We start from the raw sequence: 27,039 nt of genomic DNA, 5'->3' as shown, positions 1-27,039 counted from the left end.
GAGCTGATGTAAGGGAGTTGCCACAAACCCAGAGCAACAGATACGAGACACAGCAGCTGGATTCTTAAGGCTGTTGTATGGTGAGGCTGACAGGGGACAGGTACTGCAAACATATAAAAAAGAAACATACAACATCTTACTTTTTAATGAAATGATGAATGAGCAACGAAAACAAGATTATATGCCTTCAACCACATTTTTAATTTGTCTATCTTTTGTTCTGAGAGATCAACACAGCTCCCTCAGTGTTTGAAAAGTTGTCTGCGGCCTTTTGATGAAACAATCGTCTTGTCTTTTAACAAAGCCACAGCTTTGTCAAAAAAAAGTTAGTCCCATCAAAAAAGACCTGTAAACGGCGTCTGATTTATAACCACATTAGACCCAGAGATGAGTTCCTATTGACTCATTGTTGACGGGAGATGTTCGATCTTCAGTCTGGTGACAAAGTTCTTTGTGTTTCTAGTGAAGAGAAAAGCAAAATCAATGTCGAACACATTTTGCACGATTCATTCTTGAGGCTCAATCAAAGCGCTGCAATTTCTTCAAATAATTATGTACAATCTTGGCTCGCACATCTTCTATCTTCTCCAGGCAATCATCAGGTGTATACGCAGGCAGTGAAAGGCGCCGTGTGGAAATTGATTGTCCTCATTCTCCTCTCTCACACTCTTCAAAAATAAACAAAATGTGCTGATCAATCCCGTCAACTAAGTACACGTCTTGTCAATGACTCCAGCTTTACAATGGACTTGATGCTTCTGGAGCCATTAGTTACGAGCAACTTGCCAGATGAGGCATTGATTGCTGGCCAGTTGTAAGGGTAACAGCAATCATTTGAAAAAAATAAGGCTGACTGCGCTGCTGTATATGGATGTGTGACCTGCTTAGAAAGTGGCAACTTAAACCACTTTTAATTTTTTCTCAAAGTACAGAGACTGGGCTGAGTTATCTCAGCGGTGGTTTTGTGCTGTTGTAATAGTCCCCAGTGTTCTTCAGTGTCTTTGTTGCTTCAATGGGGCCTTGTACAGCCACTTCAGATATCATTTGACAATCCTCAGAAAATACAGTAGGAGTTGTCAAAGTGAGGAGTCTGGTTCCTTGTACAGTAGGTGAATGGTGCTCCTGAAACACAGCGTGTGCATATGTCTTATGTAATTTTACATAGAATTCCAGATTATTTATAATGGTGGTGAAAAGCACAGGTTCACCTACTTGTTAATTATTGTACTTTGAGTGTTCTCATTTGATAGTATGTTTTACTTCAATGTCAGTGGAGTTAATACTTTCTATTACTATTTCTAATACTAAAATCAGTTTAAGATTGTATATTAAGCAGTTTGATATAATGAGTGTATGGTTATAGGATCAGACTTTAAATGAGGAGATGTTCAGTTAGCAGTTCACTGAAGACGCATTTGACCTTTAACTTATTTTATGGTTTCATTGAAATACAATTTGAGCCCAACAAGCAAAACGAAGCATCAATCATCTCATGACCCCTCAATCATCTTGTGACCCAAGGTTGGGAACAACTGGATGAGTAAAATGTACTTTACTCACCCAGCCAGAATAGTAAAATACTACTTATGCTTTATGGCAGCAGTAGTTATCAGTTATAAAATCATTCTATAAAATATGATAGACAGGGAAACATTTCTGCACAGTTAGTATTGTATGTTTATGTATATATACACTTTATGTGTACATTTTAAACATGGTTTTGAATGACTTGTGATGGAGATGTGAGTACATGTTCCACCACTGATTTAAAGTCATCTGTACGACACAGGACACACCGGCACTGCTCTGGTCTCTTTGAATAATCCTCCTGGTTTGCTCCCCTTGTGGCACCACTGCCAAAGTGCATTCCTACTACTTGTGCTAATGGCAGGAGACACTACAATATAATGTCTTGTCTTCTTGTCTCCTTACAACGACAGGAGAGAGGCGGAAAGACAAAACCGATAGCTTCATGGGAGAGTTATTGCCAACTGCTGTAAGAAACACAAACAACTCAAATCCGGTTTGCTCCAGCAGTTCTTCAAAATGTCGAAAATTAGCAGAGATCATCATCTTGTGCTTCACATTTCCTCTGCGTGTCACAGTGGGGGAGCCCTCTCGCTCCAGGGCCCGACCCTGCAGTTATCAGCACAGGTGATTGAGAGCAAACACCGCCGTCTCTCTATAGAGGGCACCCGCACACCCAGAATGTCTTGTTTGCTAGAGCTGTGTACATTTTGTATTTGAAAGAGCAGCAAGTCAATGAATCTCGATAATGCGAGAGCCGGGCCACATAACTCACGTTGATAGTCCTTACATTGTGCCAAGAGGCGATAAATCTGCTCTGGGAGACATGAATATGCAGCGGCAGTCAGTCTGGCTTGTTCTTGCTTGCATGCCCCCTGATGCACAGTTTATTCCTCTCTCCCATTTCAAACAGAAAAATAAAACCAATGAGCCGCAGCACTATCTCATCAACTGCGTTCTATTAGGCCCAAATAATGTAGCAGTGCATTTTTAGATTATCTTTAATAACTCCATATCATTAATGGGGAACATGCAGTTTTGTGGTATAAAGTCATTAGAATTCAAAGATGTAAAAATATCATTTTTTAAATTTGTGATTTCATCTATCAATCTATCCATCGATCTAAATTGAGAGTACGGTCATTTAACTGGCAAATCTACATAAAGAATTGCCACAAATGAATCCCTGATGCTGCAGCTTTCATCTCCAAACTTATTTTTTTAAATCCTGCTACAAGTTTCATTCTCACCAAATACACAACACATTTACTGAGATCCACAAACCATGTACGTGCCTCCTCTATTGCAGCGGTGAGAGAGACAGGAGCAGTGTGTGTGTGTGACTGAGTGTGTGATTGTATATGTAACTTGCAGTTTGTATCTGATGGCTCTTTGTGAGGCATTAAAAATGGGGAACCAGATAGTCACCCAGCAGTTACCAGAGGTTTCTATACTCTTATTGACACAGACAGAATGTCTCAAATAACAGTGATAAGGAGCCTCTTTTGTCAATGGAACAATCCTCAGCTGACACTTATTTCCCTCATGCAAAGAATTCATCCCATTCACAGCACACTGTGCATCCCGGGGGATTTCCTTCTCTATATCTCTGCCGTTTCCACGTCTGTGCAGTAAATTAAAAAAATATTTACCATTCCCGAAAAAAAAACGGGCGATAAATAATAAGCTATAAAATGTGAGGACGTAAACATACTCGTGTGCAGGCAGCATCTGACAAAGTGGAGAACCGGGTCATCGCTCCCTTTCACCCCCATAAAATACTTCTTGGACATAGTTGACAACAATGCGTAACGACGCGTGCCTCTAGTGGCACTGTGGAAGGATGGTCGTCAGACGCACGCAGATGCACAGCTCTCTGCACTTCGTTTCAAATCAGCACAAACTAGAAGGTTTATTTTGATGGACGCTGTAACAAAGACTTTTATTTTAACACATCTGGACGCTCCTCAATAACCATCCTTGTGCCATCACCGTGCGCAACTGGAGACGTCGGCTTCTCCGCCTTCACAAAGTATCCCTGTGGTTAACGAACTGCAATGAGAGACTGGAGTGATTAGACAGCGGCAAGCGTTTTTTTTAACGTCTCAAGTGCGTGCACATCCATAGTCTCTCGTCGTGCAACGCTTCTCTGGGTTTTGTCTTTCAGGAGACAGAATCATTCGAGGCGACCCAAAGTTCCGCAGGCGCAGTTCTTCTCCACAGCGGTGCAGGGGTCTGGGCTCGGCTGCTGCCGCTGCACTTGCCAATAGACAGATAGCATCGGCTGTAGGAGGGGATACAGAGACTCCTGCAGGCTAATTGTAGCAGCCAGTGTTCGCAGGTGTATCACTGATCCGCCTGTGAGGGACTTGGAGCTTCATCCTGACCGAGACGCGCTCAGACTTGTGAGTAACAGAGAGAGAGATAGAAAAAAATCCTGGAAGAATGTCGCACCAAGTACAATGAGCGCAGATTTGTCGCAGACACCAAAATCCATATATGCTCCGTCGAATTCAGTTTTTAGGAGCAATTCAGAGCCGTCTTTGGAATTTTAAAAAAGTGGATCCAACGACTTTACAACCATGCGAAATACTTGGCTGTGTCCCCGGAGCGCGATTTGGGAATACTGGACCTCGCTGATTCTATGTCTCTTTTGGATTCAGTACTCTTACGGGATGCCTCATGTTATTCGAATAGGTAAGTTCGCATCTGCTATTACACGCACTGACACACACACACACGCGCGCGGTTGTAACCTTCAAATTTGCTCCCTATTCGGCTCATTTCAGTGCGTCTCATCCGCGCGCTCTCAGCTGCAGCGGTTAGTTTTTGGAGTAAATGGGAATAAGTCTCTTTTATTGAACACCCGTCTGTGTGCGTACGCGTGTGTGAATGACATTGCACTGAAAGGGAGAGCAAGTAGAGAGCAACAGGAGAGCAGTGCATTAATAGTAGACGATTGCCTATAAATTTGAGGAAGCCTGCTCCGCGCAGCGAGATCTTGTGGGTTAGTGTGACCTCTACGCACCCTGCTTTGTCTGTTCCATTTTCTGCAGCCAGTGTGTTGAGTCATCAGGCTCAATGCCATGCCTTCTGGAAGTAAGTTTTTTTTTAAAAGGACAGTCTGATATATTAAAAGCTACAGTTTCCAGTCAGGAAACACACCATCAGAAAGTTTGTAACTAGTTTATTCAGGTCGGTTAGTTAAGTGTATTTCTTATCTCTTCCATCTTCTATCATCACTGCAAATGAACACACACACATAAACTGATGAAATAGCACAGTAAAGTCCAATGTTGCTGATCGTCCATGTGAGACAAAGAGAGAAAGAAGCAGGCTCGATCCCTCACTGAGGAACAATGTGAGAATTGTCATTCTGATGCTGACGACAGGAGCAGAATGAAGATCAATCGGGGTTTTTGTCACAAGGCAAATCGTTTTTGACATTTGGCAGAGTGCCATGCAGGACAATTACTCAAAATGGCACTGGCCCTCATTAACACAGACCACTTTCAACAGCCTGGAGAACCGGGGCAGGCAGGAAGCGAGTTTATCTCGATGGGTGAAAGTGGAGGGATGTTGCTAAAATCCATTCTAATGTGCTCTGCACTGAGGTCAGTGGCGTCTCAGAAACCAGTCGTCTTTTTGTGTGACATATCAGTAAGATTGCACTCTGATTCCTGACTGATTTTTTGATTCATGATTCCTGTCAGGCTCAGTGGGTGGACAATGAGAGGCTACTTTCATTCAAATGAAAGTTGGATGGAGGAGAGCCTGGAAATTTTACAGCTCCACAACCTTGGGGACCCTTTCTACATTTTCTATAAATTATGAAAATAAGTTTCAGCTGAAAAGTGTGAGAGCACAGAATGGTGTTTACCCCCGAGCATCACATGCAGCTGACGGGATGCAGGGCCCAGCTCGTCCCTGTGATTGACTGCTGCAGTCTGTGGAGCCATGACTTCTCTGACATTGCTGTGTATGGACTTTGGCGATGTCTTACGAAACTGCATAAATCCTTAAAGCTCCCTCTTGACTGATCTGAAATCGTTTGGTCAAAGGAATTTTTTTCCCCTTCTTACTGTAGCAGCAGCTCAAATGAAGACCTGAAATAGACTTGGCAGGCTTTGTTTTTAAAAAATGTCAAAGTGCTGAGACAAATTTACCTTGAAATGTGCTACAGTCGCACTATTGCTTTTTATAGAATCTATCACTGCTTGTGGCGCAGGGTGTGTTTGTGTGTGTGTGTGTGCTCGCGTGTGTGTTCCCGGTATTGTTTTTTTGACATCCTGAGAAGAGGGACGGTTGCTGAATTTGCCTCTCTGCAAAAAAAAAGAAAAAGAAAATTCAAAGGGCTTATGTCTTCATATGATCTTTTGAAGCAGAGTGTTTATGTTCAACAGCCATGTGTGCATCCATTTTAATTTGTCTATTCAAAAATACACTTGTGGAAATCGCCGAAAAATGAATATAATAATTTTTATAATTGGTGTGGATAAAAGATGGAGTGTGTGTGTGTTATGTGTGAGTATTATTACTGCAGACATGCTGCAGTTAATATTCACTGTTGGAGGTTTAGTTTGGGGATGAGTGTATTTTTTTCAATGTTTACTTTACCTTTTTTTCATTTTTTGTAATTTGGTTCTTAGCGCTGCAAGTGTGTGTGTGTGTGTGTGTGTGTGTGTGTGTGTGTGTGTGTGTGTGTGTGCGTGCCCTGTGTCCCAAAACCAACAGAGGGCTCTCTTTTAGTCAGTGCACAATGGCCAACATTGCTCCTCATCACTGGTTACAAACACAAAATACCAGTGGAAATCATCAAGGTGGGCGGCGGTGGTGTGCGGTGCTCTCGGTGTGTGCTGTGTCTGCTCTTAGTTAGGTGGCCTGTGCTCCATCTGGGTAATGGTGGGCATCCACAGTAGAGTTGTTGCCATTGATTTTAGTGCTTTTAAAGTGCATTGCTCTAAGTTGAGGCCAGATGGTCGCTCCGTCTCATTCTGGAGCTTCTATTTGTCGGAGGGAATAAAAGACCTCCTCCGGTATTTGTCCTCTTACACGCTGAGTTTCTCTTTACTCTCCCTCTCCCTGCCTTTTCATTATTCTTCTGTTTTTCTTTTCTTACATGTTTTCAACCTCTAATCCCAACTACGAACCATTTGAGTTCATCATGCAATTTTGCTATAATAAAGACAAATGTGCTCAAGCAAGTGGATGTGATTTTTCTCTCTGGAGATAGCGTGTCTGCAAATTATGTGTATGTTTGCCAACTTGAAAACATTAATATGGATATTAAAGTAGCACACTGATGAATTCATGACTTTTTGTGCCTTGCGCTGTTATTCCAGTGCACATTTTTCTGCCTTTACATACATTGCTCTCACATCAGATAGGAATTGTATAGGATTTATATTATTTATATAGTAATGAGAGATTATTATACATCGTCTACTTCATCTGTGATTTAATGAAACTAATTCATCATTTGTTGCCTCTCTTTTCTCTCAGCGAGGTTATTTGCTGCCTGACAAGGATTTATTGAATAATCAATTACTTTATCTACCTAATACTTAAAGCACTTAATCAGTGCCAGTTAATCAATCTCCCTCATGATTTCATGTTGATTTCATTTCCTCAGCTACTCACTCTTCCCTTACACCTGCTCACATGCATTTTTCATTTAACTTCCCTAAAATGTTTCGGAGCGGCCATGACTCCAGACTTAATTATTGTGTGTGAAACGGCCCAGAGACTTACAGTAAACGTAAGCTGACAAATGTGCAGCACTCGAAGCTGCATGCAGTGTGACCACTCAGAGGCTTCAGAGGGATAAATTGGGTTTGTGGTCACCACTTTTGGTTGAAGTCTCCAAACACAGCCACTTCAGAGGCTTGTCGTTATCCCCGCAACAGCAGCAGAGAGAGACTGAGAAGTTTTCATGTGATTAACTCTTCCAGCGAGCTACAGAGAGTGCACTCTCCACTCGCATGCTCCCCGAGTTCGTCTTCGCCGAGGGTTTGTGCGAACGTCTCATCTGAAATGACTCAGACATATTTCAAGAGACTCCAAAAGGCTGTAATGGTTCTTTGGAATTCTAGTTTTAACAAAGTCGAATCCAAAGGGGCGCTTCTATCGAGGATCACCCACAAGAGGATGGTACCGTCTGCAAAGAGAGGGACATTAAGGAAAGCGTTTCATGATGCAAAACAATGAGGGGATGTTGCATCAAAAAGTTGTATCAAATTAAGATGGCCATCAGTTGCTGAGTGGAAATGAATATTTCATTTGCATCTAAATTTAATCTCTCCCTACACAGAGGGAGGAAACAAGGAGAAGCCTGCTGGTGGAGGCTCGGTCCCGGGGAGTTGTCGTGGTGAATATGAACAAAGGCTGGTAGAGGTCACAGAAGAATTGGATACAGGGAGAAGCTTCTCTGATGTGTAATTCCATTATCTGTTAGTGAAAGCAGGGATTGAAGGGACAGGGATGCAGCACTTGTTTTACCTGCACTATCACACTCCCCTTCATCCACTTGTATAAACATGGACAGATAAACAAACTGCAAAAGAAATAGCTGAGGCCTATTTTCTGCCTCTCCCACTCTCCAGCATCTCCACTCACACACACAAGGACACACACTATGTAAAACCCATACTCGATCCACAACATTTTCCAAAACATATGTCTGGTCTCAGTGGGCCTCTTGTACACAATCCAATTCCATTCTCTCTGTCAGCACACTCACGGCTCGTCATTAGCTTCAATCTCGCTGATGGGAAACGGCAGATGTTCGTTTTGTTGAGCAGAGGGTCCGTCTCTGAACGTGCTGTCTTCTGTACTCGCCTGTGATCCTCTTCAGATGCATTAGAAAGGAACATCCTACTTCCACAAACAAATACATGTTCCAGTCGTGCCGCAGACTTTGTTTTTCTTTCTGAGTCGGTAAAACCAGTCAGCTTGTATTAACTGCAGTGTTGAGTCCAGCTCAAAGTGTATTAAATAAACAGTTTGTTTATGTCCCAGAATAGGTGCAATAAATACGTAATGCTCCGAAATGTGCTCGTAATGTGTCTGATCACTAATACTAACAAGACTTAACTGCATCGGGGAAGTGCAGGTACTTAGCTCCTTGTTCAGTCACACATAATAATGATCATCCAATAATCCCAGCCACTAGGGGCTAATAGAGCGGCTCTACCAACCAGTAAGATAATCCTTTGACACAGCAGGGCCCTATCTAGCCCCAGTTAGCTTAGCCTAGCTGCTGCTCACACACCAGATGGTGTTTTCATATCGTACTACAAAGAGGGTGCTCTGCAGTGAAAGGTCTGCTGCAAGCATATGGTTCTGATGCCTATTGAAATAAATAAGACGCTGGGTTCCTTATGGCTGCAGATTTCATCATTTTCATTCAAAAAGTGAAGCAATCAATTTGCTCTCATATGGACACGAGATGTTATTTTACAGAAAATAGTTCACTGCTTGTTTTTTGTGAGTAAATTGTTCAGATAAAAACAATGACATCTGTGGATTATGCGGAGTGATTAGGACAATGGTTCTGGAAAGATAAATTATTATTATAGTGCTGTGAACACACAACAACATTTCTGTCACCTTCATTTGAATCAGATGAAAAGCAGGTTAATAAAAACATGAGAATATGAAAATATGAAAAAAATATATATATATATAAATATATGTCCATCAGAAACAATAGCCTGATTGATTAGATCCACAATATGCCCAGAGTCCCCCTGCAGGTCCCTCAGGGACTCAATGTCATTACAGCAGGACGTGCGCGTTTTGGATTTGACAGTGTTTTGAAATTCATGGCATGTCAATGTTGGCCATTTCCCTATGAATATTTCTGTACCAAGGCAATGAATCAAATTTCATGCTCTAGCCATTTGTCTTTATTACATGCCCTTGTCCTTTCTATTTGACTCTCCCATATCGGCCCTCCTCGGGGCTCTGCCAGAAACATCAAAACAGTTTCAGAAGAAAGCTTGATCTCGGGGCATTTCACTCTCATGGTCACATTGCATAGTTAATTAGAACCATCTTGTTGGTGGTAATTTGGTGATTTTTTTTTTACGTTTCAGCATGCAGAGCAATTTGTCTTCACTTTTCCAGACACTGTATAAACTGGCAAACGGCACACTCACACCATATAGTCACAGAAAGTAATGCAGCAGGCGAGACAGAGGGAGGGAGAAAGCAGGAGGGTAGTTACTTAGATGAAGCTAGGGGACTCTTATTTAGCTTTTTAATTAGCTTGAACCTTTTGATCCCAATTTTAAAACCCGCCACGTTGCAATGCTGGTGCCTTTTGTGTGTTGCCCCAAGCCAGATAAAGCCAAGCTTTATTTCCGCGCCTTTCAAACACCACAGCGTTCGCCGGAGCAGTATTAGCTTTGCTTTCCCCCCTCACATTAGTGTCGTCCTTATCTATTCCCAGATGCGCCGTGTAAACTTGGTCACCTCTGACACCTCAGTTTCATACAGTTACATGCATGCATTACAATAACAAGACCTTTTCTTCTCAATGCTTTACAGCTATCAGGATTCAACAGTGGAGGTATCAGCGACAATGCTACAATGTTTTAATCCTATTTATCTTAGGATAAGGACAATGAGTGGAGGGTGACACTGTTTCATTTTGCCCTTTTAATCAAGCTCCCATTGTTATAGGTGCACCGCAAATGTCAGGTCTTGGTTGTGTGATTCCCTCAAATTGCCGTTCCATGACTGCATGTGCATGAGTGTGTGTTTCAGAGAGAGAGAAAGAGAGGAGGTGCGAGTGTGTGCATGACAAGGGGATGTATAAGGGGAGCTGGCATACAATCCCTGGAGCGTAGGGGTAGAGCAGGAGTTACTAATCATCGGTGAGAGAGTAGGCTAGAGAAGACTCACCCTCTATTTTCCCCCCAGAGACGAAGGGGAAGGAACAGATATGACAAACCTCTTCAGGCCAAAACCACTACAAATGAATGGTTATCACCAAAAATATCGGGGGAAACATAGATCCTCTCCTCCACACATCCCCCTCTCTTTTCATCCCTGCGAGGACAACCACAGGAAGTGCATAAGGCTCGGGGGTTGCTTCTTTCCCCCTGATGGATAGCCAGGAGGTTGGAAGCCAATGTCAATTTAGTTAACACAGCCAATACCCGGAAGATTCCACTCAGCACTCATGCTGTGCACAGGCAAGACAATCTGGGATGGCCTCTCCGGTCTCTGCAAATGTTTTAGTGGCTGCCGATCTACTGCCCAGGTTGCTCCCGGAGAGCACTGTGGTTAACCACAAAACGTTCCCCCGTGACTCATCTGAAGACAGCTTGTCTGCATGTGACCGGCTTTAGATATATGGAACAAGACAGACATTATCATTGACAGGGAAGAGAAAGAGGAGGAGAGATTGTGGGCGGTTTGAGGCTGGCAGTACATTTTAGTAAAGTGGTTAGTGATGCTCATATGAATTAGGGCCTTTAATTTAGAGCCAGAAAAGGGTAGTAGCTAATGGTCCCTGCAGGTTTTCACTATTTCAGGTGGGGTTTGAGGAGGAGAAATGGCTGTCATAGTAACCGCAGCTCACGTAGTTGGCAAACTAGAATGTGAATGCTGGAGATTATAGCATGGGACTGCTTATCATCTGAGCAGCAGGGTTTGTTTTTCACTAATCAATTCCCTATCACAGAGTTAATGAAAAATTAGGCTTCTGATTGTTTTGTTCCTAAATCATGTTTTCCAGTCTCCAGTGTGTTTTCTTTCTTCTTTTACTGATCAGTCTTGTGTGTTGCTTGTGTTTTTTTGTTTTTTTTTGTGCCCGACATCAATTTAAGCACAAATGTATTATTTTATACACATTTTGGAAATCATTACAGCTTACAACTAATCATTTTAATGCCCCTAAACATAAATTAGAGGATACACAGTTATTTATATAATACTGACATTAGGATGGGTTTTTGTGCTACCCTTTGTAAAGGTTTTTGCTCCTTTAAGAAATAAATCTGCCGCTGCTTCTTTTTTCCTTTTCCAGATGCAACAAAATCAGAGAAAATAATGCACCTTCGTTTAAGCCCTCAACCTCAGAGTTTTTTTTACATGTCCAGAGTAAGAAAGAAAGAGAAATAATTTTGTGAAAGCTGGCTAATTTCTGAAAATGATGCTCCTGAATTTGCGTTTCACCACGAGCGAACATAATAACATAAAATCTGCCTGTGCCAAAAATGCAAACTGCAATCAGTGAGTATTATAGGTTCTGATGAAAAGGATCAATTGAACCGATGCTGCAATAATCATATGTAAATTTAATGAGACATTTGCAGTGTACAAATGCTGATGATTATTCTCTTTGGGGAAAGAAAACATTGCACGGCATTGTCAATCCCTATTTTAGCCTAAAAACGCCATGAAATATTAACAGCAGATATTATCAGGGTCTTAAAAAAACGTCTCCAGTGGCTTCAACATGCGGAATATTTAATATTCGTGTGGAAAGAAATCACAAATTCTGATGCTCATCTCCTTTAATAAATGCTATTTAGGCCTTGAGAGGCAGCCATGGCTGAAGGCTTCTGTGATTCAAAACAGTAAAAGAGCTCTTCACTGTGATTACATGTCTAAACTTAACTATTAAGAAAATAAGTAGCTATAGCACGAAACTAAAGATTCTTTCTTTTATTCCTGAACCACAAAAATGCTGCTCTCTCTTTGGCAAAAGACTTGGTCCTTTTCATTTACATTAAGGAACATCTATTTTATCTTGAGTGCTACTTGGATAAATTTACAACCATCAGGACACTGGCCACATTTAAAATAATTGGCATCACACTGGCATTACAGGACTAATGCTCTGGTAATGTCCTGCTCAGCCTCCCCATGCACTGTTCACATGGGAATCCCATGTCTGCCAGAGGGGTAATTACCACAAATGTGGCTAGGACTGTGGTTAGGACCACTCCTATTGTATGGAGAACACAGAAAAGAGCAAACTCTTAATCAGGAAATGTAGTATAAAGCTGAAATGATTAGACAGTAAGTAAAAATACAGATGATTTGATTTTTCATATGATCATAAATGTAATACTTTTTTGGCGGTTGATCAATATACTGTACATATACAACTGACATTTTAGATTTGTCAGTGTTAGTGTTTAATATATGAAATAACCATTTTTTATTAAAAATAAAGAAAAACTTTACAATTAATTGGCAATGATTATTATTGATTAGTATTTTATAAAATGTTATATAATGTTAAAGTTTCTTTTTTTCTTTGTTAGTATGTTCTTAGATGGCAAGTCTGCACTTTTTGTGTTGTTTCTTGGGCAGAACATTTAATTTATATAGGCCTTGGTTTTAGGATATTGTGATAGACATCTTTTACAATTTTGACATTTTATTGTTCAGACCAAACATAATCGACAAATGAATCATTAATGAGAACAAACATTAGTTGCAGCCCAAAATAAATCAGTGAGCTAATCAATGATATGGCTAAATGTTTACTTGCAGCTCTAATTTAAAGTATACACTGACCGTCATGTTGACACAGTAGCCAGCTCAAAGACCCCTGTTTCAGATGCTCATACCTCCTTTGTGCCCAGCGCGATAGAAAATCTGAGATTTAACCATACAAGGAGGAGGGTGGACTTTAAATAGACTGGATTTTAATTTATTTATTTTTTCTCTATCAGGGTCTTTAGACAGGCAGGGAACAATCAGCAGGGTTTTGTGAGCTGGATTTCCAGTCTTTAATGTGGCTGGCTCAAGCCCAGATATATCAGAGACCTCATGTTCTTTGTCAATATTCTGCCTAAGCATCGGGGAACAGTATGAGATGACAGGATGAGCCTGGTGTGCGCATGTGTGTGCTTTTCTGAATGAAGCCCATCAGGGCAGGAAGCCTCTCCAGCCACTGTCAAAGTAAAAACAGATTACAGAAGGAGATATTACCTCCAATTACGAGCTGTGGTGCATCTGAGCACCATCGAGCTGCTTCCTCATCAAACTTTTGTCTGTTTATTAAATCATTTTTCATTTACATTACATCATGATGATATAAAAGGAATGCCCTCTTACCCCTTTCTGTACTCCTTCTATTCCCCCAGTCATCTTTTATTTGGGAAAAGAAATAACAATTTATTTGAAGTCATGTTCTTTTAAGAGGCAAAAGATAAGCTTTTGTTTGGGTTTCACACACTTGCTACCTGTGACCTTGCTAACATACACTCATTGTGTTAATCCCTTGTCAGGGTAAAATGAGAACTCTTTTCTCTCACCTTTCCTGACCCACACACCTTCTGTCTTGCAGACTTGCATTTCAAATTGCCAGCCCAATCACTAGGCTCTTATTAGCTGCTGGTTGGGAACTGAGCCTCATTATAGTTTTTCCCCCTGTGCTTTCAGTCAGTTTATGATTGTTTAAAAGACATTTATTTGCTTGAATAATCTGCTTTCAATGCAAAAAAGGTTTCTTGTTCTTTTTTTAACAATTCATTTGATTGCAACAACGAGCCAACTTTGCCTCCAACCAGTGCTTCCCTGGTCATGTCCCTGTGCACCTTGATTTGAGACTGTGGGAATAGCAGCACATGGAAATGGGCTGGTGATTGCTGACCTCCGCTTGTGGTGTTTGAGGGCTCAAGTGATCGTGCTCTTCAAGCCCCTCCTTGGTGGTTGATTAGCTGTGGAGCCCCCAGAGTGACACAGTGGCTCATCAGTCTTCGCTGAGCCTGTCAGGGACCCCCTTGATTGCGCTGAATTTCATAATTGTCGTTCTGCATAACCTCCTACTGCTTTAGTGTCCAGTGGGCTGCCATCTCATCTTAACTTTTCCCTTCTCTATTCAGAACACACACTTGAAATGTCTCCACACAAAAAGGGATGTGTCACAAGAATATCATCTATTCAGAAGCTGCCAGTTATCATCAGGTGACAACATGATAGAAAATCCTCTGTCTCTAAGGCCTAAGAACAATCTCCCAGTGACACCCTGAACAGTAAATGGAAAATAAAAAGGTCAATTACAGATGCTAGTCAAAGGAATGGTGCCTTATAATAACTTACTGAATTGTATAGATGCAGCTAAAGAAATGTGGAACATCATTTGTGCTTATTCTTTCTCCCCGTCTCCGTCAACACCAAAAGCTACGAATGGGCCCAGTATAATGTCTGTTTTAGTCAGGCAATTGGAAAAGAATTGCCATCGGGCCATTTATAAACATGGAATTGGTATCGGTGATTGAAAGTCAAAGCAGTAAGAACAGGGATCCCCAAGGTTATTGATTCATACAGTTTATATGGGTGAGCTGCCCAAGATGTAGAACTCATCACATCAAAAACTGTATTAATTATTTTTATGTCCTGGCGTCAGCCTCCAGTGACACTTGAATTTCTTAAAATTGAGACTTGCACTCGTGACTGTGAAACATCTAGTTGACATTAGTTTGAAGCAAATCTTTAGACTTTGCACCTTTAATGGGTCGGAACACAAAGAAAATGTGTGTAATGGCTTCAAGGATTCAAAGGTTTATTTGTCACACGCTGAGAAACCTAAGGATAAAAAAGTGAGTCAGTCGAGCAAATCACTCTCTTTACGACTCAGCTGGTGTAATTTCTAGACCATCTAGACACCCTGTAAGTATACTTTCCACACACCAAGGTAGGAAGGTCTTTATGAGGCCTAGAGAGGTTCTTTCTTAAGATGTCTGAGGTGCTCATGCTTATTAGTACAGCGTCAGCAACATTTGAGACACTGGAGTTGGAGCTTTTTCTCTATCATATGCAGGGAATCCAGCATGAGGCCACGTTCTTCTACAGGGACTGAGGATGAAGTTGTTGGTGGTGGTGAGACTGCCCACATGACCAAAGCACCAAGTGTTTAAGGTTAGGGTCCATCAGCTTTGCAACCCTGCAAAAACCTACAGCTGAATGACCTTTTTCATAATATGAATATTCATATTATCAATCTTCAAATCTTTTAGAGTCTTCTGAGACAAAAGCCTGGACTATTCATTCAAGCAATTGTGGCTTGCATGTATCAGCCCTTAATCAGGCTCTGTGTTTACACTTTCGATTGGTCTCTCGTTTTGTCTATGGTGAAAGGCCCAGCAGGTAAAGTCTATACGTAACTCTAAGACATTGCCATTTATCAGATAGCTGAGATGGCCTCCTGTCACTCAGCCCAGCAGCTGCTTTTTATTCAACCAAGGTACAAGGTTCCTAGTTTTTCCTCATTTTCTAGGAGCCATTACCAGTGTTCACGACACACACACACACACACACACGATCGTGTAACTTCAAATTTAAAAGAAGACCTCTACGTTTTGTTGAATAACTTGCCACTGTTCTTGATGTATGCAATTAGATTTAACTGCATGCCAGCTTTTATCAGGCACAGGCGTATTCATGTTCTGACTTCTTACACACAAAATAGGCTTTTTCCTGTTGTCAACCATTGGATGTAATAACTAGCATTTGTTGGTATATTTTTCCATATTTATCCACCCCTCATGCAGCGGAAAATACAAATAACAAGTAGAGGAAAGAAATACTCAACGTTTTACTTCTGCACTACTTTTTTTTTCTTGCTCCTCTGGCATTGTGTTATCGTCTCTCTATGTTGGTTCATTTTCCTTATACACCCATTACAGTCTCAGTAATTTTACCTGTGGCAAGTTTACAAGCATAAAACGCATCTTCTGTCTTGCTTTTGCTTGATAAAGATAGTGTCACAGCTCCTGAATGAAATGAGCCAGCGCCAGACCTAGGTGTTAGACTTTCCAGTGCCAAAGGAGACTTGTATTAAAAAGAAAATGTACCAGGGCTGTAGCAAATAATTGACTTGTCATTATAAAGGCTTATACATGCTTCCCTTGCATATGACAAGTCTGTTTCAAGCAATGTGACAGTCACTGCACTCATACTTCCTTGCATCCTTTATATTTGCATTGTTGTTAAACAACGTATCCACTCAAGGGCAACAAAGAGTTGAAACTTTTTGACGATAACAACCATCGCCATGATGGTGAAGGAAGTTATCATAATATACTGAGTTTTGTTCCGTTGAAGTAGCAGTCAATTCTGTAGTTTCTTACACACTCAGAAAGTCTCTCCTCAAAAAGCTACACTATTGCTCAAATTTCTTCCTCTTGCTCAATGGTCATCTCGCTTGAACTACTGCCTTCACTGCCCCATTGGTACATTCCAGAAATTAGTCTAGGTGTTCACAGTGCATCAAAGGGGAGGCCAGTGAAGAAATATTGGCTTTGTCAAGGGTCCCTAAAGAGTACTATAACCAGGGTAAAGATGACGTGTTGGTTTATACCAACTCTGCTTAGCTGTATGTGTCTGATTTTGCAGCAGAACGCCAATTGAGATACAAATGATGATGATAGCAATTACTTTTGGCACAAGCCGGCTGTGAAACAAGATTTTCCTTGTATTAGCAAAATAGTTCATTTGACAGCAATGTTTTCCAGCTTTTTGTCTGATTATGCTCCACAGACACATCTGCATCTTAATCATAGGATTCTATCTAACTAAGTTAGCATCATTATTTTGAAATCTGGTGTAACTGAAACACAAGCCGTTGCTTTTCTATGCTACATGGTTATAAGTTTTATGTTTTCATGCAAGTTGCAGTAATCCTCAAATCACCTCAATGCTGGTGCTGCTGCTTATATAATCCCTCCCATGTAGAGTTATTTAATATGCATTGAAGAGCAAGAAGTCACTAACACTGATGACTAAGGCGACAAGAAGTTGTGACAAGAGGTATTCTGTCATTAGCACACACTTACTTGAATCAGAGCTCATTACTGATCTGTGCTGAGCAGATATTAAACATTAAACCTGCTTCGTCCAAGGTGTTGCCTGATTGTTGATGGTGCTAGAAGGCATGTGGTGGAGACATGACACAAACTGTTATGTCAAATAGTTTCATGCTCAAAATAAATGTGTAATAAGTGTTTTTTTGCTTTCAACATTTGTTGGTGTCTTTTATGACTCAAATACAGTTCCAGAGGAATTGGAAATCAATTCGGCTGAAACATGACTCCTGAGTCCACTGTCCCCCCTTAGTGTCTTCCTCCTATACGGGCTGAATGAAATGTAATACCTTGCAAAGCTTCACACCTCCCTGGTAATGTGTCACTGCTGGAGCCAGATACACTCCCCTCAGTTCAAAGTAAGGCATGTCATTTTGTTGACAAGCTGTAGCTGGGTGTCTGTGAGCAAGCTTGTGCCTTGGAAGACATTTTTCTTTTCTGTATTCTCTCTCAGAAAAATCAGCATTGTGACAGAAAGTCTACCAGTGCTGTGTGTTCAGATCACTTAAATGGAGCATCGAGATGTGTCTGAAAATCAAAAGCCAAGTAATGATAGAGAAAGAACATGCTTATTCACCCTGACAACACAGGAGAAATGTGGGGGATGTAGAAAATAATGTACAAATGCTTTACAATTCAAAGACATTCAAGCCTTTCTCTCTGAGATGTATGTTGCAGTATGTATGGTACAGTCCTATGTTAGTATATAGGTCAGAAGAGAGGGGCTAAATATTAATGTGAGGTGGTCCTTATCACAATCTTGCCCCTCTTATTTCATAGACAAACCAGCTTTGTTTATGAACAAGATATAACTAACTAATCAATGTAACGATTAGTCACTTAATCAACAGTTTTTTAATCAGCTATCATTTAATGCGTAGTTCACACCAAAAGATTTAGTGCTAGATGCATTTAGGATGACTTGTTGACACACAGCTTCGTTGGACTAGATTTCTAGCGAGCTAAATATCCAGACAAAATGGCGACAACTGTAGCCAATCAGAGGGCAGGACAGAGCAGACCACACATACTAGGTGGGGAATTATCCACGTTAAAGATCACATATTGTCTGACTCTATCGCTAGTCAGTTTTGTCTCACAACGTTGTGCAGTCTAAACTTGTATTTGCGGAGTCCAACTGAATTTTTTAACAATGTTTGCCATTGTTAGAAAAAGAAAAAAAAAAACGCTAGAAAGCTCAAGAAAACATCTCTAGTATAATGTCTTGCTCAAGAACAGCAGTTTTGTGGGTTTTGTGAGTGAGATAAGAACTCCCCCAGGATACGTCAGTAACCTGGTTTTGTGGACCCACTTAGCCAACCTCATATCATGATGCTAAGCCACATGATTGTTGAATAGAAAAACAGTTCCCAATGGGGATTATGCACATTATGATCTTGGCCCTCTCCAGTGGAAAAGGTCAATGTTTATGCACATATATCAGTTCAACTGGTGTTTGGCAGACAACATTTTAATTTCATAAACTTTCTGGAGCAACAAGGAGTGTGGGAGTCAGTAGTTGATAATGTAGCATGTGGACATTATGATTAACTTGTGCTGTGGCTTGAGGAGCTGTGTACTGATTTTGTATGGTCACAAATATTTTGGGAAAATAGACTGTGTATAAAAATGGATGTAGTTTCCTGGTCCAGAAAGTGAAGCAAATTGCGAAAGTGCCTGAAACCTGTATTCTCTAAAAATAATCAACAGAGGACAACTCCACTGTTTGCTATAAACTCAGATGTTATTGAAGTCCATGAGAAAAGGAAAATACCGCTAACTTGACTTATAGAGTATATAGAGTAAAATGACTGACAAAGCACACTACACATAGGGACATCGATTTCTTGAGACTGACGGCTAGTACCATCCAGTGGGTTCAGGTTTCAGTTGTAGGTAAGAGTGTAACATCCTCGAGCTCTCAGTCAGGCTCATCCCCCACTCCTCCAAATATGGTTATTTATGGTTTAAAAAACAAAACAAGATGTCGCTGGACAAAATGCCAAACTAACAGCTTTAAAACAGCGATTCACAAACCAATGGGCGGCGTCATGGTGGGTTACCACTTGTTTGAGAATTGTCAAGTCAGTTCTGTGGCTACAGTCTATCACTTTGTTGTGATTCAATGTATTTTCTAAAGCTGAGCAACGTTCCCCTCCTTACAGTCTCTTTCACATTAAACCACCATGGTGCTTTGTCATTTTGCCCACATCCAGCAGAGTGAAAACATTATCACTTCAACAAAGTTATTATTAAAGTGTAATAGCGCCCACAGTTTCAGTGTGAGAAATGACCTTCAATTAAATTCCTGCCAAAGTGATGTCAGTGTATCTCCAAATGTAATCAGTGCAAAGTTTGTTCAAATATAAAGAGGAGTGATACTGCTCTTCACTCTACTTTCTTCTTAATGAACAGGAAGAGGTTGTATTACATTCCCTCACACATCACCCCATGGTTGTCATGCTCTATGACAGTGTTTAACTGAAAAATAAACATACTCTTGTAAGATAAGTGTATGTTTATGTGAAGGGAAAAAATTTGAATTTAAATACACTTAACACACAGTACACCATGATCATTACCTGTATCTCTCTTTCCACACACACACACACACACACACACACACACACACACACACACACAAACATACGCCTCAGCACTGCCTCTTTCATAATTTTCTTGTCAACCACAGCAGTGTAATGTGAGAGGGCAAGCACTGAATAAACAGTGGACATATCTTAGATGTATCACTGTAATGGAGTATTCCCTGTCAGTGGTGGACTGGACATGGCTGCTCACTAACACTGGTTCAACAGAATCAAAACCAATCTTCATATAAGGTTTATATTTCCATGACTCGTTTCCTTTTGTAGCTTAGTTTGTTAAATCAGAGGTCCATTGTTTCCCATGATGCCGTTTCCTCATCCAGCACCAAATAATTGATCATGCAAAGCGTTTGGTGGTGGTGGCTTTCTTACAGCACTTTGATGCAACATTATTCGTTGTTTCAGAATTTGTTTATCTTTCTTTTGCTTGTTCACATGCACTGTTGTGCAGTATATAGAGAAACACATATTACAGGTGTTTTTGGAAATGATTTAAAAGGTAGATGATAGATGGTATTATTGATTATGTATTCCTTTTGGTTTACGTCTGTTTAAGACTGATGACTCTGGAATCTTTTCTTATTCTTCATACTCTGGATTGGATTTTTGTATGATTTTTTTCCCATTTTTTTTACTTTGGCTTAATTTGCTGGAGTAGGCAAATAATGTTTCTTTATCTATAGACTTAATTTTTCAATTACAAATTGATAGTTTTCCAGAAAATGTTTCATATCACGATAAATATTCTTAATGACATTACCTGATTATAAACTGCCATATGACAAACCCCTGGAGTGCTGTGTGGCTCACTTACACCAATAAGCAAGCAGCTGTCCCCGTTTTAGTCAAAATCGATCCGCATGATGGAAAATGATGCCAAAGTTGGGTCTGTGGTGAATACGATGAAGTTAATAAACATAATCTCACTTTCCCTTTTTCGTTTGCAAGCCTGCATTGGGACGCATCAAGTCACTCTGGTGTTCAGAGTTTGTGGTTGCTGCTGTACTGAGAAAAGAATTATTAGATTTAATAGTACGTAGGGGAGGGGAAAAAAAGCAATGAATAAATAAGAGGTTATACGGTGGTGCAATTCAAATCAGCCTTGGATTCAATTTGTCGATGGAATGGTAATAGGAAAGCTTGAGAGAGGAGGCAGAAAATGGTATGTGATTTCGCTCTACTCGCTTGCATCACACCATGCTAATTTGTGTTTCATGCTCTGGAAATAAAAGCCAAAACTGCGATTCCCCCCTCCTCAATTGTGTACACAATTAGAATTTTTTTGTTTTCCATGTACTTTATTTATTTATTTGGCTACTTGGGAAGCATTGACCTCAAACACTGGTTTTGGTGATCATTGTAAGAGCAGAACAGCTGTTTTAGTTCTCCTTCACAAGAAATACTTTCTGCCCGAGTGGCGGCTTACGTTTCATTTTCATGATGTCTGCGTAGCCTTGTGGCTCTCTTCAAAGACCACAAAAAAGTGTGTGAATAAGAAAAGCACAGTGTAAATGGCCCTCTAATGACTCTCAGCAGGACTGCTCCTTCTATCTTTTATGAGCCAGGAAGAAAGGCGTGCATCATTATACATTGCCCATCTGAAATCCACCAGCAGCGTGATGCTCAACCAAAAGAATCCCCTCCTGGCAAATCGGGCGTAATGGGACACATTAGCGTATCATTAGCCTGTTAGCGTGCCTGGAGGTCAGACACTGGCTGCCAAATTCTTGCTGCTGTAGAAAAACAGGAGCTGGCTCTAGATGTCTGTTCATTCATTTGTGAACAGATAAACCAGCAGCGCTGGCATGTCTCTATGACATTTGAAATATTTCATCAGGATTTAGTGGGAATGGTGATTGTACAATCACATCTATTGTATCAGGAATCGACCCACTATGTAAAAATTTATTCAAAGACATCTCAAACCAAGTGGTGACTCCCTACATGCAGAGGCTCAGTACCTTATGCTTAAATGTAGGCAGCTGCAAAAGTTAATTTTATTCAGGAGCTCACTTGAAATACATTGAACACTGCCTTACTTTTTCAATATGAAGAAAGTCCGTTATAGTCTTTGGAAATAATGATAGGTACTGAAAAACATACTGGAGCAAAATGTTATTCACTGCATCTATGGCGTTTTGTTTAATGTCACTAGTCACAGCTCAGCAAATGTAAGTTAATTATAGGTCCATTGCATCAATCATAGCAAATAATTTACAGTGAAAGTGGGTAGCAGCAAATTCATTATACAGCCTGGAGAGATTTGCCCTCATGCGTTTATATATATATTCTCCTCATGTAAGATATTAGAGAAGAACTGTACGGTAAGACTGTCATAAACTTGAAAAGGAGTTGCGTCACTGATGTAAATTACAGAGCAGTTCAGCCGAGATCCACAGGAAGATGGAAGGAAACCACAGTAACAAATGATGTAGATGGCAGTGGAGGACAAGAAAGATAGATGGCTGTGCGGGGACTGGTTATAAAGGAGAAAGAGAGAAAAAGTGACAAGGGCTCTGACTGTAGCAGCCACTCATCTGTCACTCACTCTATAGCACTCCGTTGATGGGACCCAACCCCAAAATATCATCTAATTTGACTCACCTTCAAATTGTTACGCTCCATCGGAGGCATCATATGCTGCATTATGGGGAAATGATTTTTGAATAGTAAAACAAATGACCTGCTCTGTCCTGCAGCACTGTCACATAGAGTAGAGCAGGACACGCTTCAATTTCCAAGGAGTGATAAGTGACGTTTCAATGCATCACTGTCCAATCTCGTCGGAGGGGAGAGGTGGAAAAGTGGAGCAATTGTAAGGTTGACTCAGGCAGGGGCTAGTCAGCAAATAATGGGAAAGTCATCTGTGAGAGATGACTATCAATTAAAGGCACTTAAGGTGCTAATGATCAGCAAAGGGTTCCTAATGAGGAAATGTGAAGGTGGGATCACATCTCTGAAAGTCAAGTGAAGTGTTAAGATTCCAGCAGTATGCTAAAAGCCACAAATGCACACAGGCCCACTCGTCACACTATCAAGGTCATTAGATGCTGTAATCAACTTAGCTAGCACTGTTTCAGTTGCCTCACTTTAAAGCGACGATGGAAAAACCATGTGCCGTGGTACAGCAGGTGATTACACTAATTGGTTCCTTCTGTCAGCTAGAAGGCATGCTAATCAGTGAAACCACCTTCTGCAGTGTTTGGGTGGAATAAAAACCTGTAAACTCTTGGCCATTTCCTGTCACACGGCTGCTTATCCCTAGGTTATAATAGACAATCGGAGAAAGTCCCAGCCTGGTCTTGTCAGGTATCTGCGATAGAGAGGTTTGAATATGTCCATATGAAAAACAAACATAGAATACTGCTTTACAAGAGCATTTACACATTTATTATTTTGTAAAATTTATATTAAACACCATTAAAAAAACACAAATTTTTAATTGTGACTAGATTATTGATGTTAAACTCATCCTGCACCAAAGACTATGTCTAAAGATGGATGACATGATAGCTGCGGGACCTCGATACTACGACTCCATTCCCCAATCACAGCAATGCAGACAAAACGGCAGCTATCCGAGATATTTTGGCTTCATTTTTGTACAGTAGGGGGAAGTGGAGACACATTGTCCATCTCTATATACAGTCATTGGTCAGTGGACAGCAGCATTATGTTTGTGGGTTTATCTGTTCATGCATTCATCTCATTCATAAGCATGATATCTTAGTGGCCTGGGGGAGTTTAATCAAATTTGGCAACATTGACTTGGACTCAGTGCCCAACTGATAATTCTTCAAAGGTCAAGGTCACTGTGACCTCATGTGTGTCACATTCTTGTGAATACAATTTATCAGGAACGTCAGAAGGGAATTTATTTACATCTGGCACACATGTTCACTTGGACTCAATAATGAATAGATTTGGTGTTCAAAGGTCAGTGTGATATTACAAAATATGTTTTTGGCTTGAATAATTCTTGTGTTTATTATGACAAAATGTTACACAAAGGTCTGATAAGTCAAAAAAAGCTTCAGAAAAGACCAAACCAGACAAAAAGACAACCGGATTGATAATCAGAAAAGGGCAGGCTTATAAAATGTCTGATATTGGGGACTTCCTATCAGAAAGACAGTAATGCATGCCACTACCTACCTAACTCAGTATATATATTTGGTAAAGGTGCACACTGGTGCCAACTTTTGACACTTCCTTGTACAAAGTGTTATTTGTGTATCTGGGTCTTATTTTTGCCTTTTCACGATATAACACATATCAGCCTCAACATTAAAATCTGTATTAATGCAGTGCCTGATCATTGTAAATGAACACATTTCTTTCAATGAGAGACCTGACTTTGATAAATTGGTCAGTTCTTAAACGCATCAGCAAATGAGCAGTGTGGATTAAGCCAGCTCTATCTTGGCTTTAGAAAGAGAACATTGTCTGGGCAGGAAAGAGCATGATACCACTGACACTGCACACCCGCTCAGCACCTCTGGGTATTTGATTATCTCTGTAGCAACGTGCTCACTGATGACCCCCATTACCCACCTGACACTCAGGTCAGCCATGTATTGCGTCAAATAAAATGTACTTCCTGACAATCTCACACACAAGGCCAAAGAAAATGTGGAGAGGCTGAAAGGAGTCCTCGACTACAATGAAACCATCTGTGCATATACAGGTTCATTTAATCATAAGCTTCACTGCTACATGGTGTGTTATTCCTAACAGATGTCTGTGAGGAGCCAAATGTATTTTTTAAACTTTCATGTGTATATAGAGTGAATATTGCAGATATTTTGGGTTAGGGTTAGACGCCTTTAAAAGTGCACACTTTATAAAACTCTGGTTTCTGTATATCTGTGTGTACATGTAAAACAAGTGTTTGGGAAATAATGCGAAAATATCTGTTAAGAAAATATCCACAGAGACCAATACTGAACCAAAACTCAAAGGTGCATTTATTCATGCCTGCTCAACTCAAAAAGTTAGACTTTTTACAATTACCTATTTTGTTTTATTTTTAAGATGTAAATGAAGTTAAGGGTTTTTTAATTTGATGCTGAATGTGTTGGACTCTAGTCTAGATATGTGTCAAGGTCAATACCTCCCGTAGAGTGACAACCACAAGAATGCTTGGCAAAATTGGCCAGAGTAGTCTTTTTAGGATTAACTCTGAACCAAACACATAATTTTTTTTTACACACATGCTGGCCTGTGAAGTTGGTGTCTGTGGTCAATGCCCATGTGATAAAATGCTCTCTCCAATTACTTTCTCATCAGATATGTCCACAGGTGTAACGCTTTCCCATGTTCAGCAGAACTTTCGGGCTCCGAAGCAGATCAAATGTCAACAGAACTTCTCCTCTGTTAGTCTTAAGGGTTTAGATTATAAATTCATAAGGATCCTTGTCTAGAAACTGGCATCATTTCAGGCAGTTCATTTTCAAGACCAGTACTTGTGTTAATGAGAGCAAACCCCCCTGAGAAAAATAGAAAGTGTGGATGCCAAAAACTGCAATTTTTCAGCAATGAATATCATTTTAATAGTGGTATTTCTCACCCCGTTTCTCTTGGCTAAGTAGAAGCGTGACTAAGTATGTCTATGTCATTTGGCCATGTGGGTGTTTTGGAATCGAGTGCAAGCTTTCACATATCTCGCAGGTTATTTTTCCATCCTCTCAACCGTGTTAAAGAAATGGCAGAAACATATGCCATACATCAGTTATGTTTATTTTCTCTCAGTATAAAAATCATTTGAAAGTGGCTTACGATAGTTTACATTGGATGAAGTTATTCTCACCATTTTTTTAATAATGTCAAATGAATAAGACTTTACTGTTCAGCATGGCTCATTTTGTATCACCGTTATTTTTCCATTACTCACACATATACAATACTGTATCTCATGCTATTCCACACATGTAGCTTGGTGAACTCAACAGTATGGGGGCCTACAGTGACTTCAAATGGCCAACAAGGCTCTGATAGTAGCGTACAGCTCTCAACAAACCGAGCTGCTGTCATGGCCCCTATATCAGGCTCACAGGAGAAGTCCCTAGCACCCACCCACACCTGCTAGGGACAAGCCTTCCTGCGGTTGCCGCTCCTCTTCCTCCTCCCACTGGCAGCAGGGCAGGCGGTAATTAATTTCCACATTTTAACTGGGAGGCAAAACGCTTGCATCCTGGGACTGAGGCGTGTGCCACCAGCCTACATTCTGGATTCAAGGGATTAGGATAATTAGCCCTCGGAAGAGTGGGCAGACAGATGGAGAGAGGAGATGATGGCACCTCGTGGCCTAGGACGCTGATCCCTCCTATTCTTTCCTCTACAAGAAAAGTTGTAAACAATAGTTTTCTATGCACAACAGAGAAACCTAAACACAAACAGATTGCCAAAGACTTTTGCCTCGGGATAATCCATCTGATATGTCTTTTTTCAATACTATACATAGTTTTGAAAACATTTCCAACTAGATTCCTCTGCTGGGGAAATCTTACCATGCTAACTTGTTGCAAGAATACAATGGAGAGTGTGTATGATGTTTGTGTGTGTGTGTGTGTCTGTTTATAGGCACAAATGTAAGCAAGACCTGTTATTTCTGAAAATGGGCGCCTGCTAATAATGTGTGATGGATGGGCAGGGCGGTTTGACAGCAGCTCTGCTCTATGCTGTGCTCAGCCTCCAGGATCACTCAGTCACTTAATGAAAAAGAGAGTGGACTTGTTGCAAGTCACTGATGCAGAAAACAGATTAACTCAGCTGGGCTGCACTCGTCCAATATCATGTACAACAAAAGCACAAGCTCAAGTAGTGGTTGAGGACAGAAAGTACAGCTTAGTTGTATATAAAATATGGAACATGTACATAGAAATATGGAATATGTACATAAAAAACTGTGATCCACTGTCATTACATCAGGAAAAAAATGTAATGAAAGTCTCATCAAATACTAACATATGTCCATATGTCAACAGTAAAATTTCACAAAAACCCTATGAGGGATTATTGGCATAACAGGCACATAGTTATGATGGAAGTTATTTAATCAAATTGCAGTATTAAGA

The 27,039-nt window shown here is 40.6% G+C and overlaps 1 protein-coding gene across 1 annotated transcript in view; it reads left to right on the top strand.

Moving 5' to 3' along the window:
- The first annotated feature begins 3,964 nt into the window (after positions 1 to 3,964).
- Positions 3,965 to 27,039, top strand: part of grik3 (glutamate ionotropic receptor kainate type subunit 3) — an 84,795-nt gene continuing 61,720 nt past the window's right edge. Inside the window, exon 1 of the mRNA XM_069537442.1 lies at positions 3,965 to 4,224. Coding sequence (XP_069393543.1) covers positions 4,110 to 4,224 — 115 coding nt within the window. The 5' untranslated portion in view covers positions 3,965 to 4,109. The remainder of the gene's footprint in view (positions 4,225 to 27,039) is intronic.

The sequence above is a fragment of the Paralichthys olivaceus genome, chromosome 13 (genome assembly GCF_024713975.1).
Source record: "Paralichthys olivaceus isolate ysfri-2021 chromosome 13, ASM2471397v2, whole genome shotgun sequence".
NCBI classification, from domain to species: domain Eukaryota; kingdom Metazoa; phylum Chordata; class Actinopteri; order Pleuronectiformes; family Paralichthyidae; genus Paralichthys; species Paralichthys olivaceus.
This window is presented reverse-complemented; position numbering and strand designations above follow the sequence as displayed.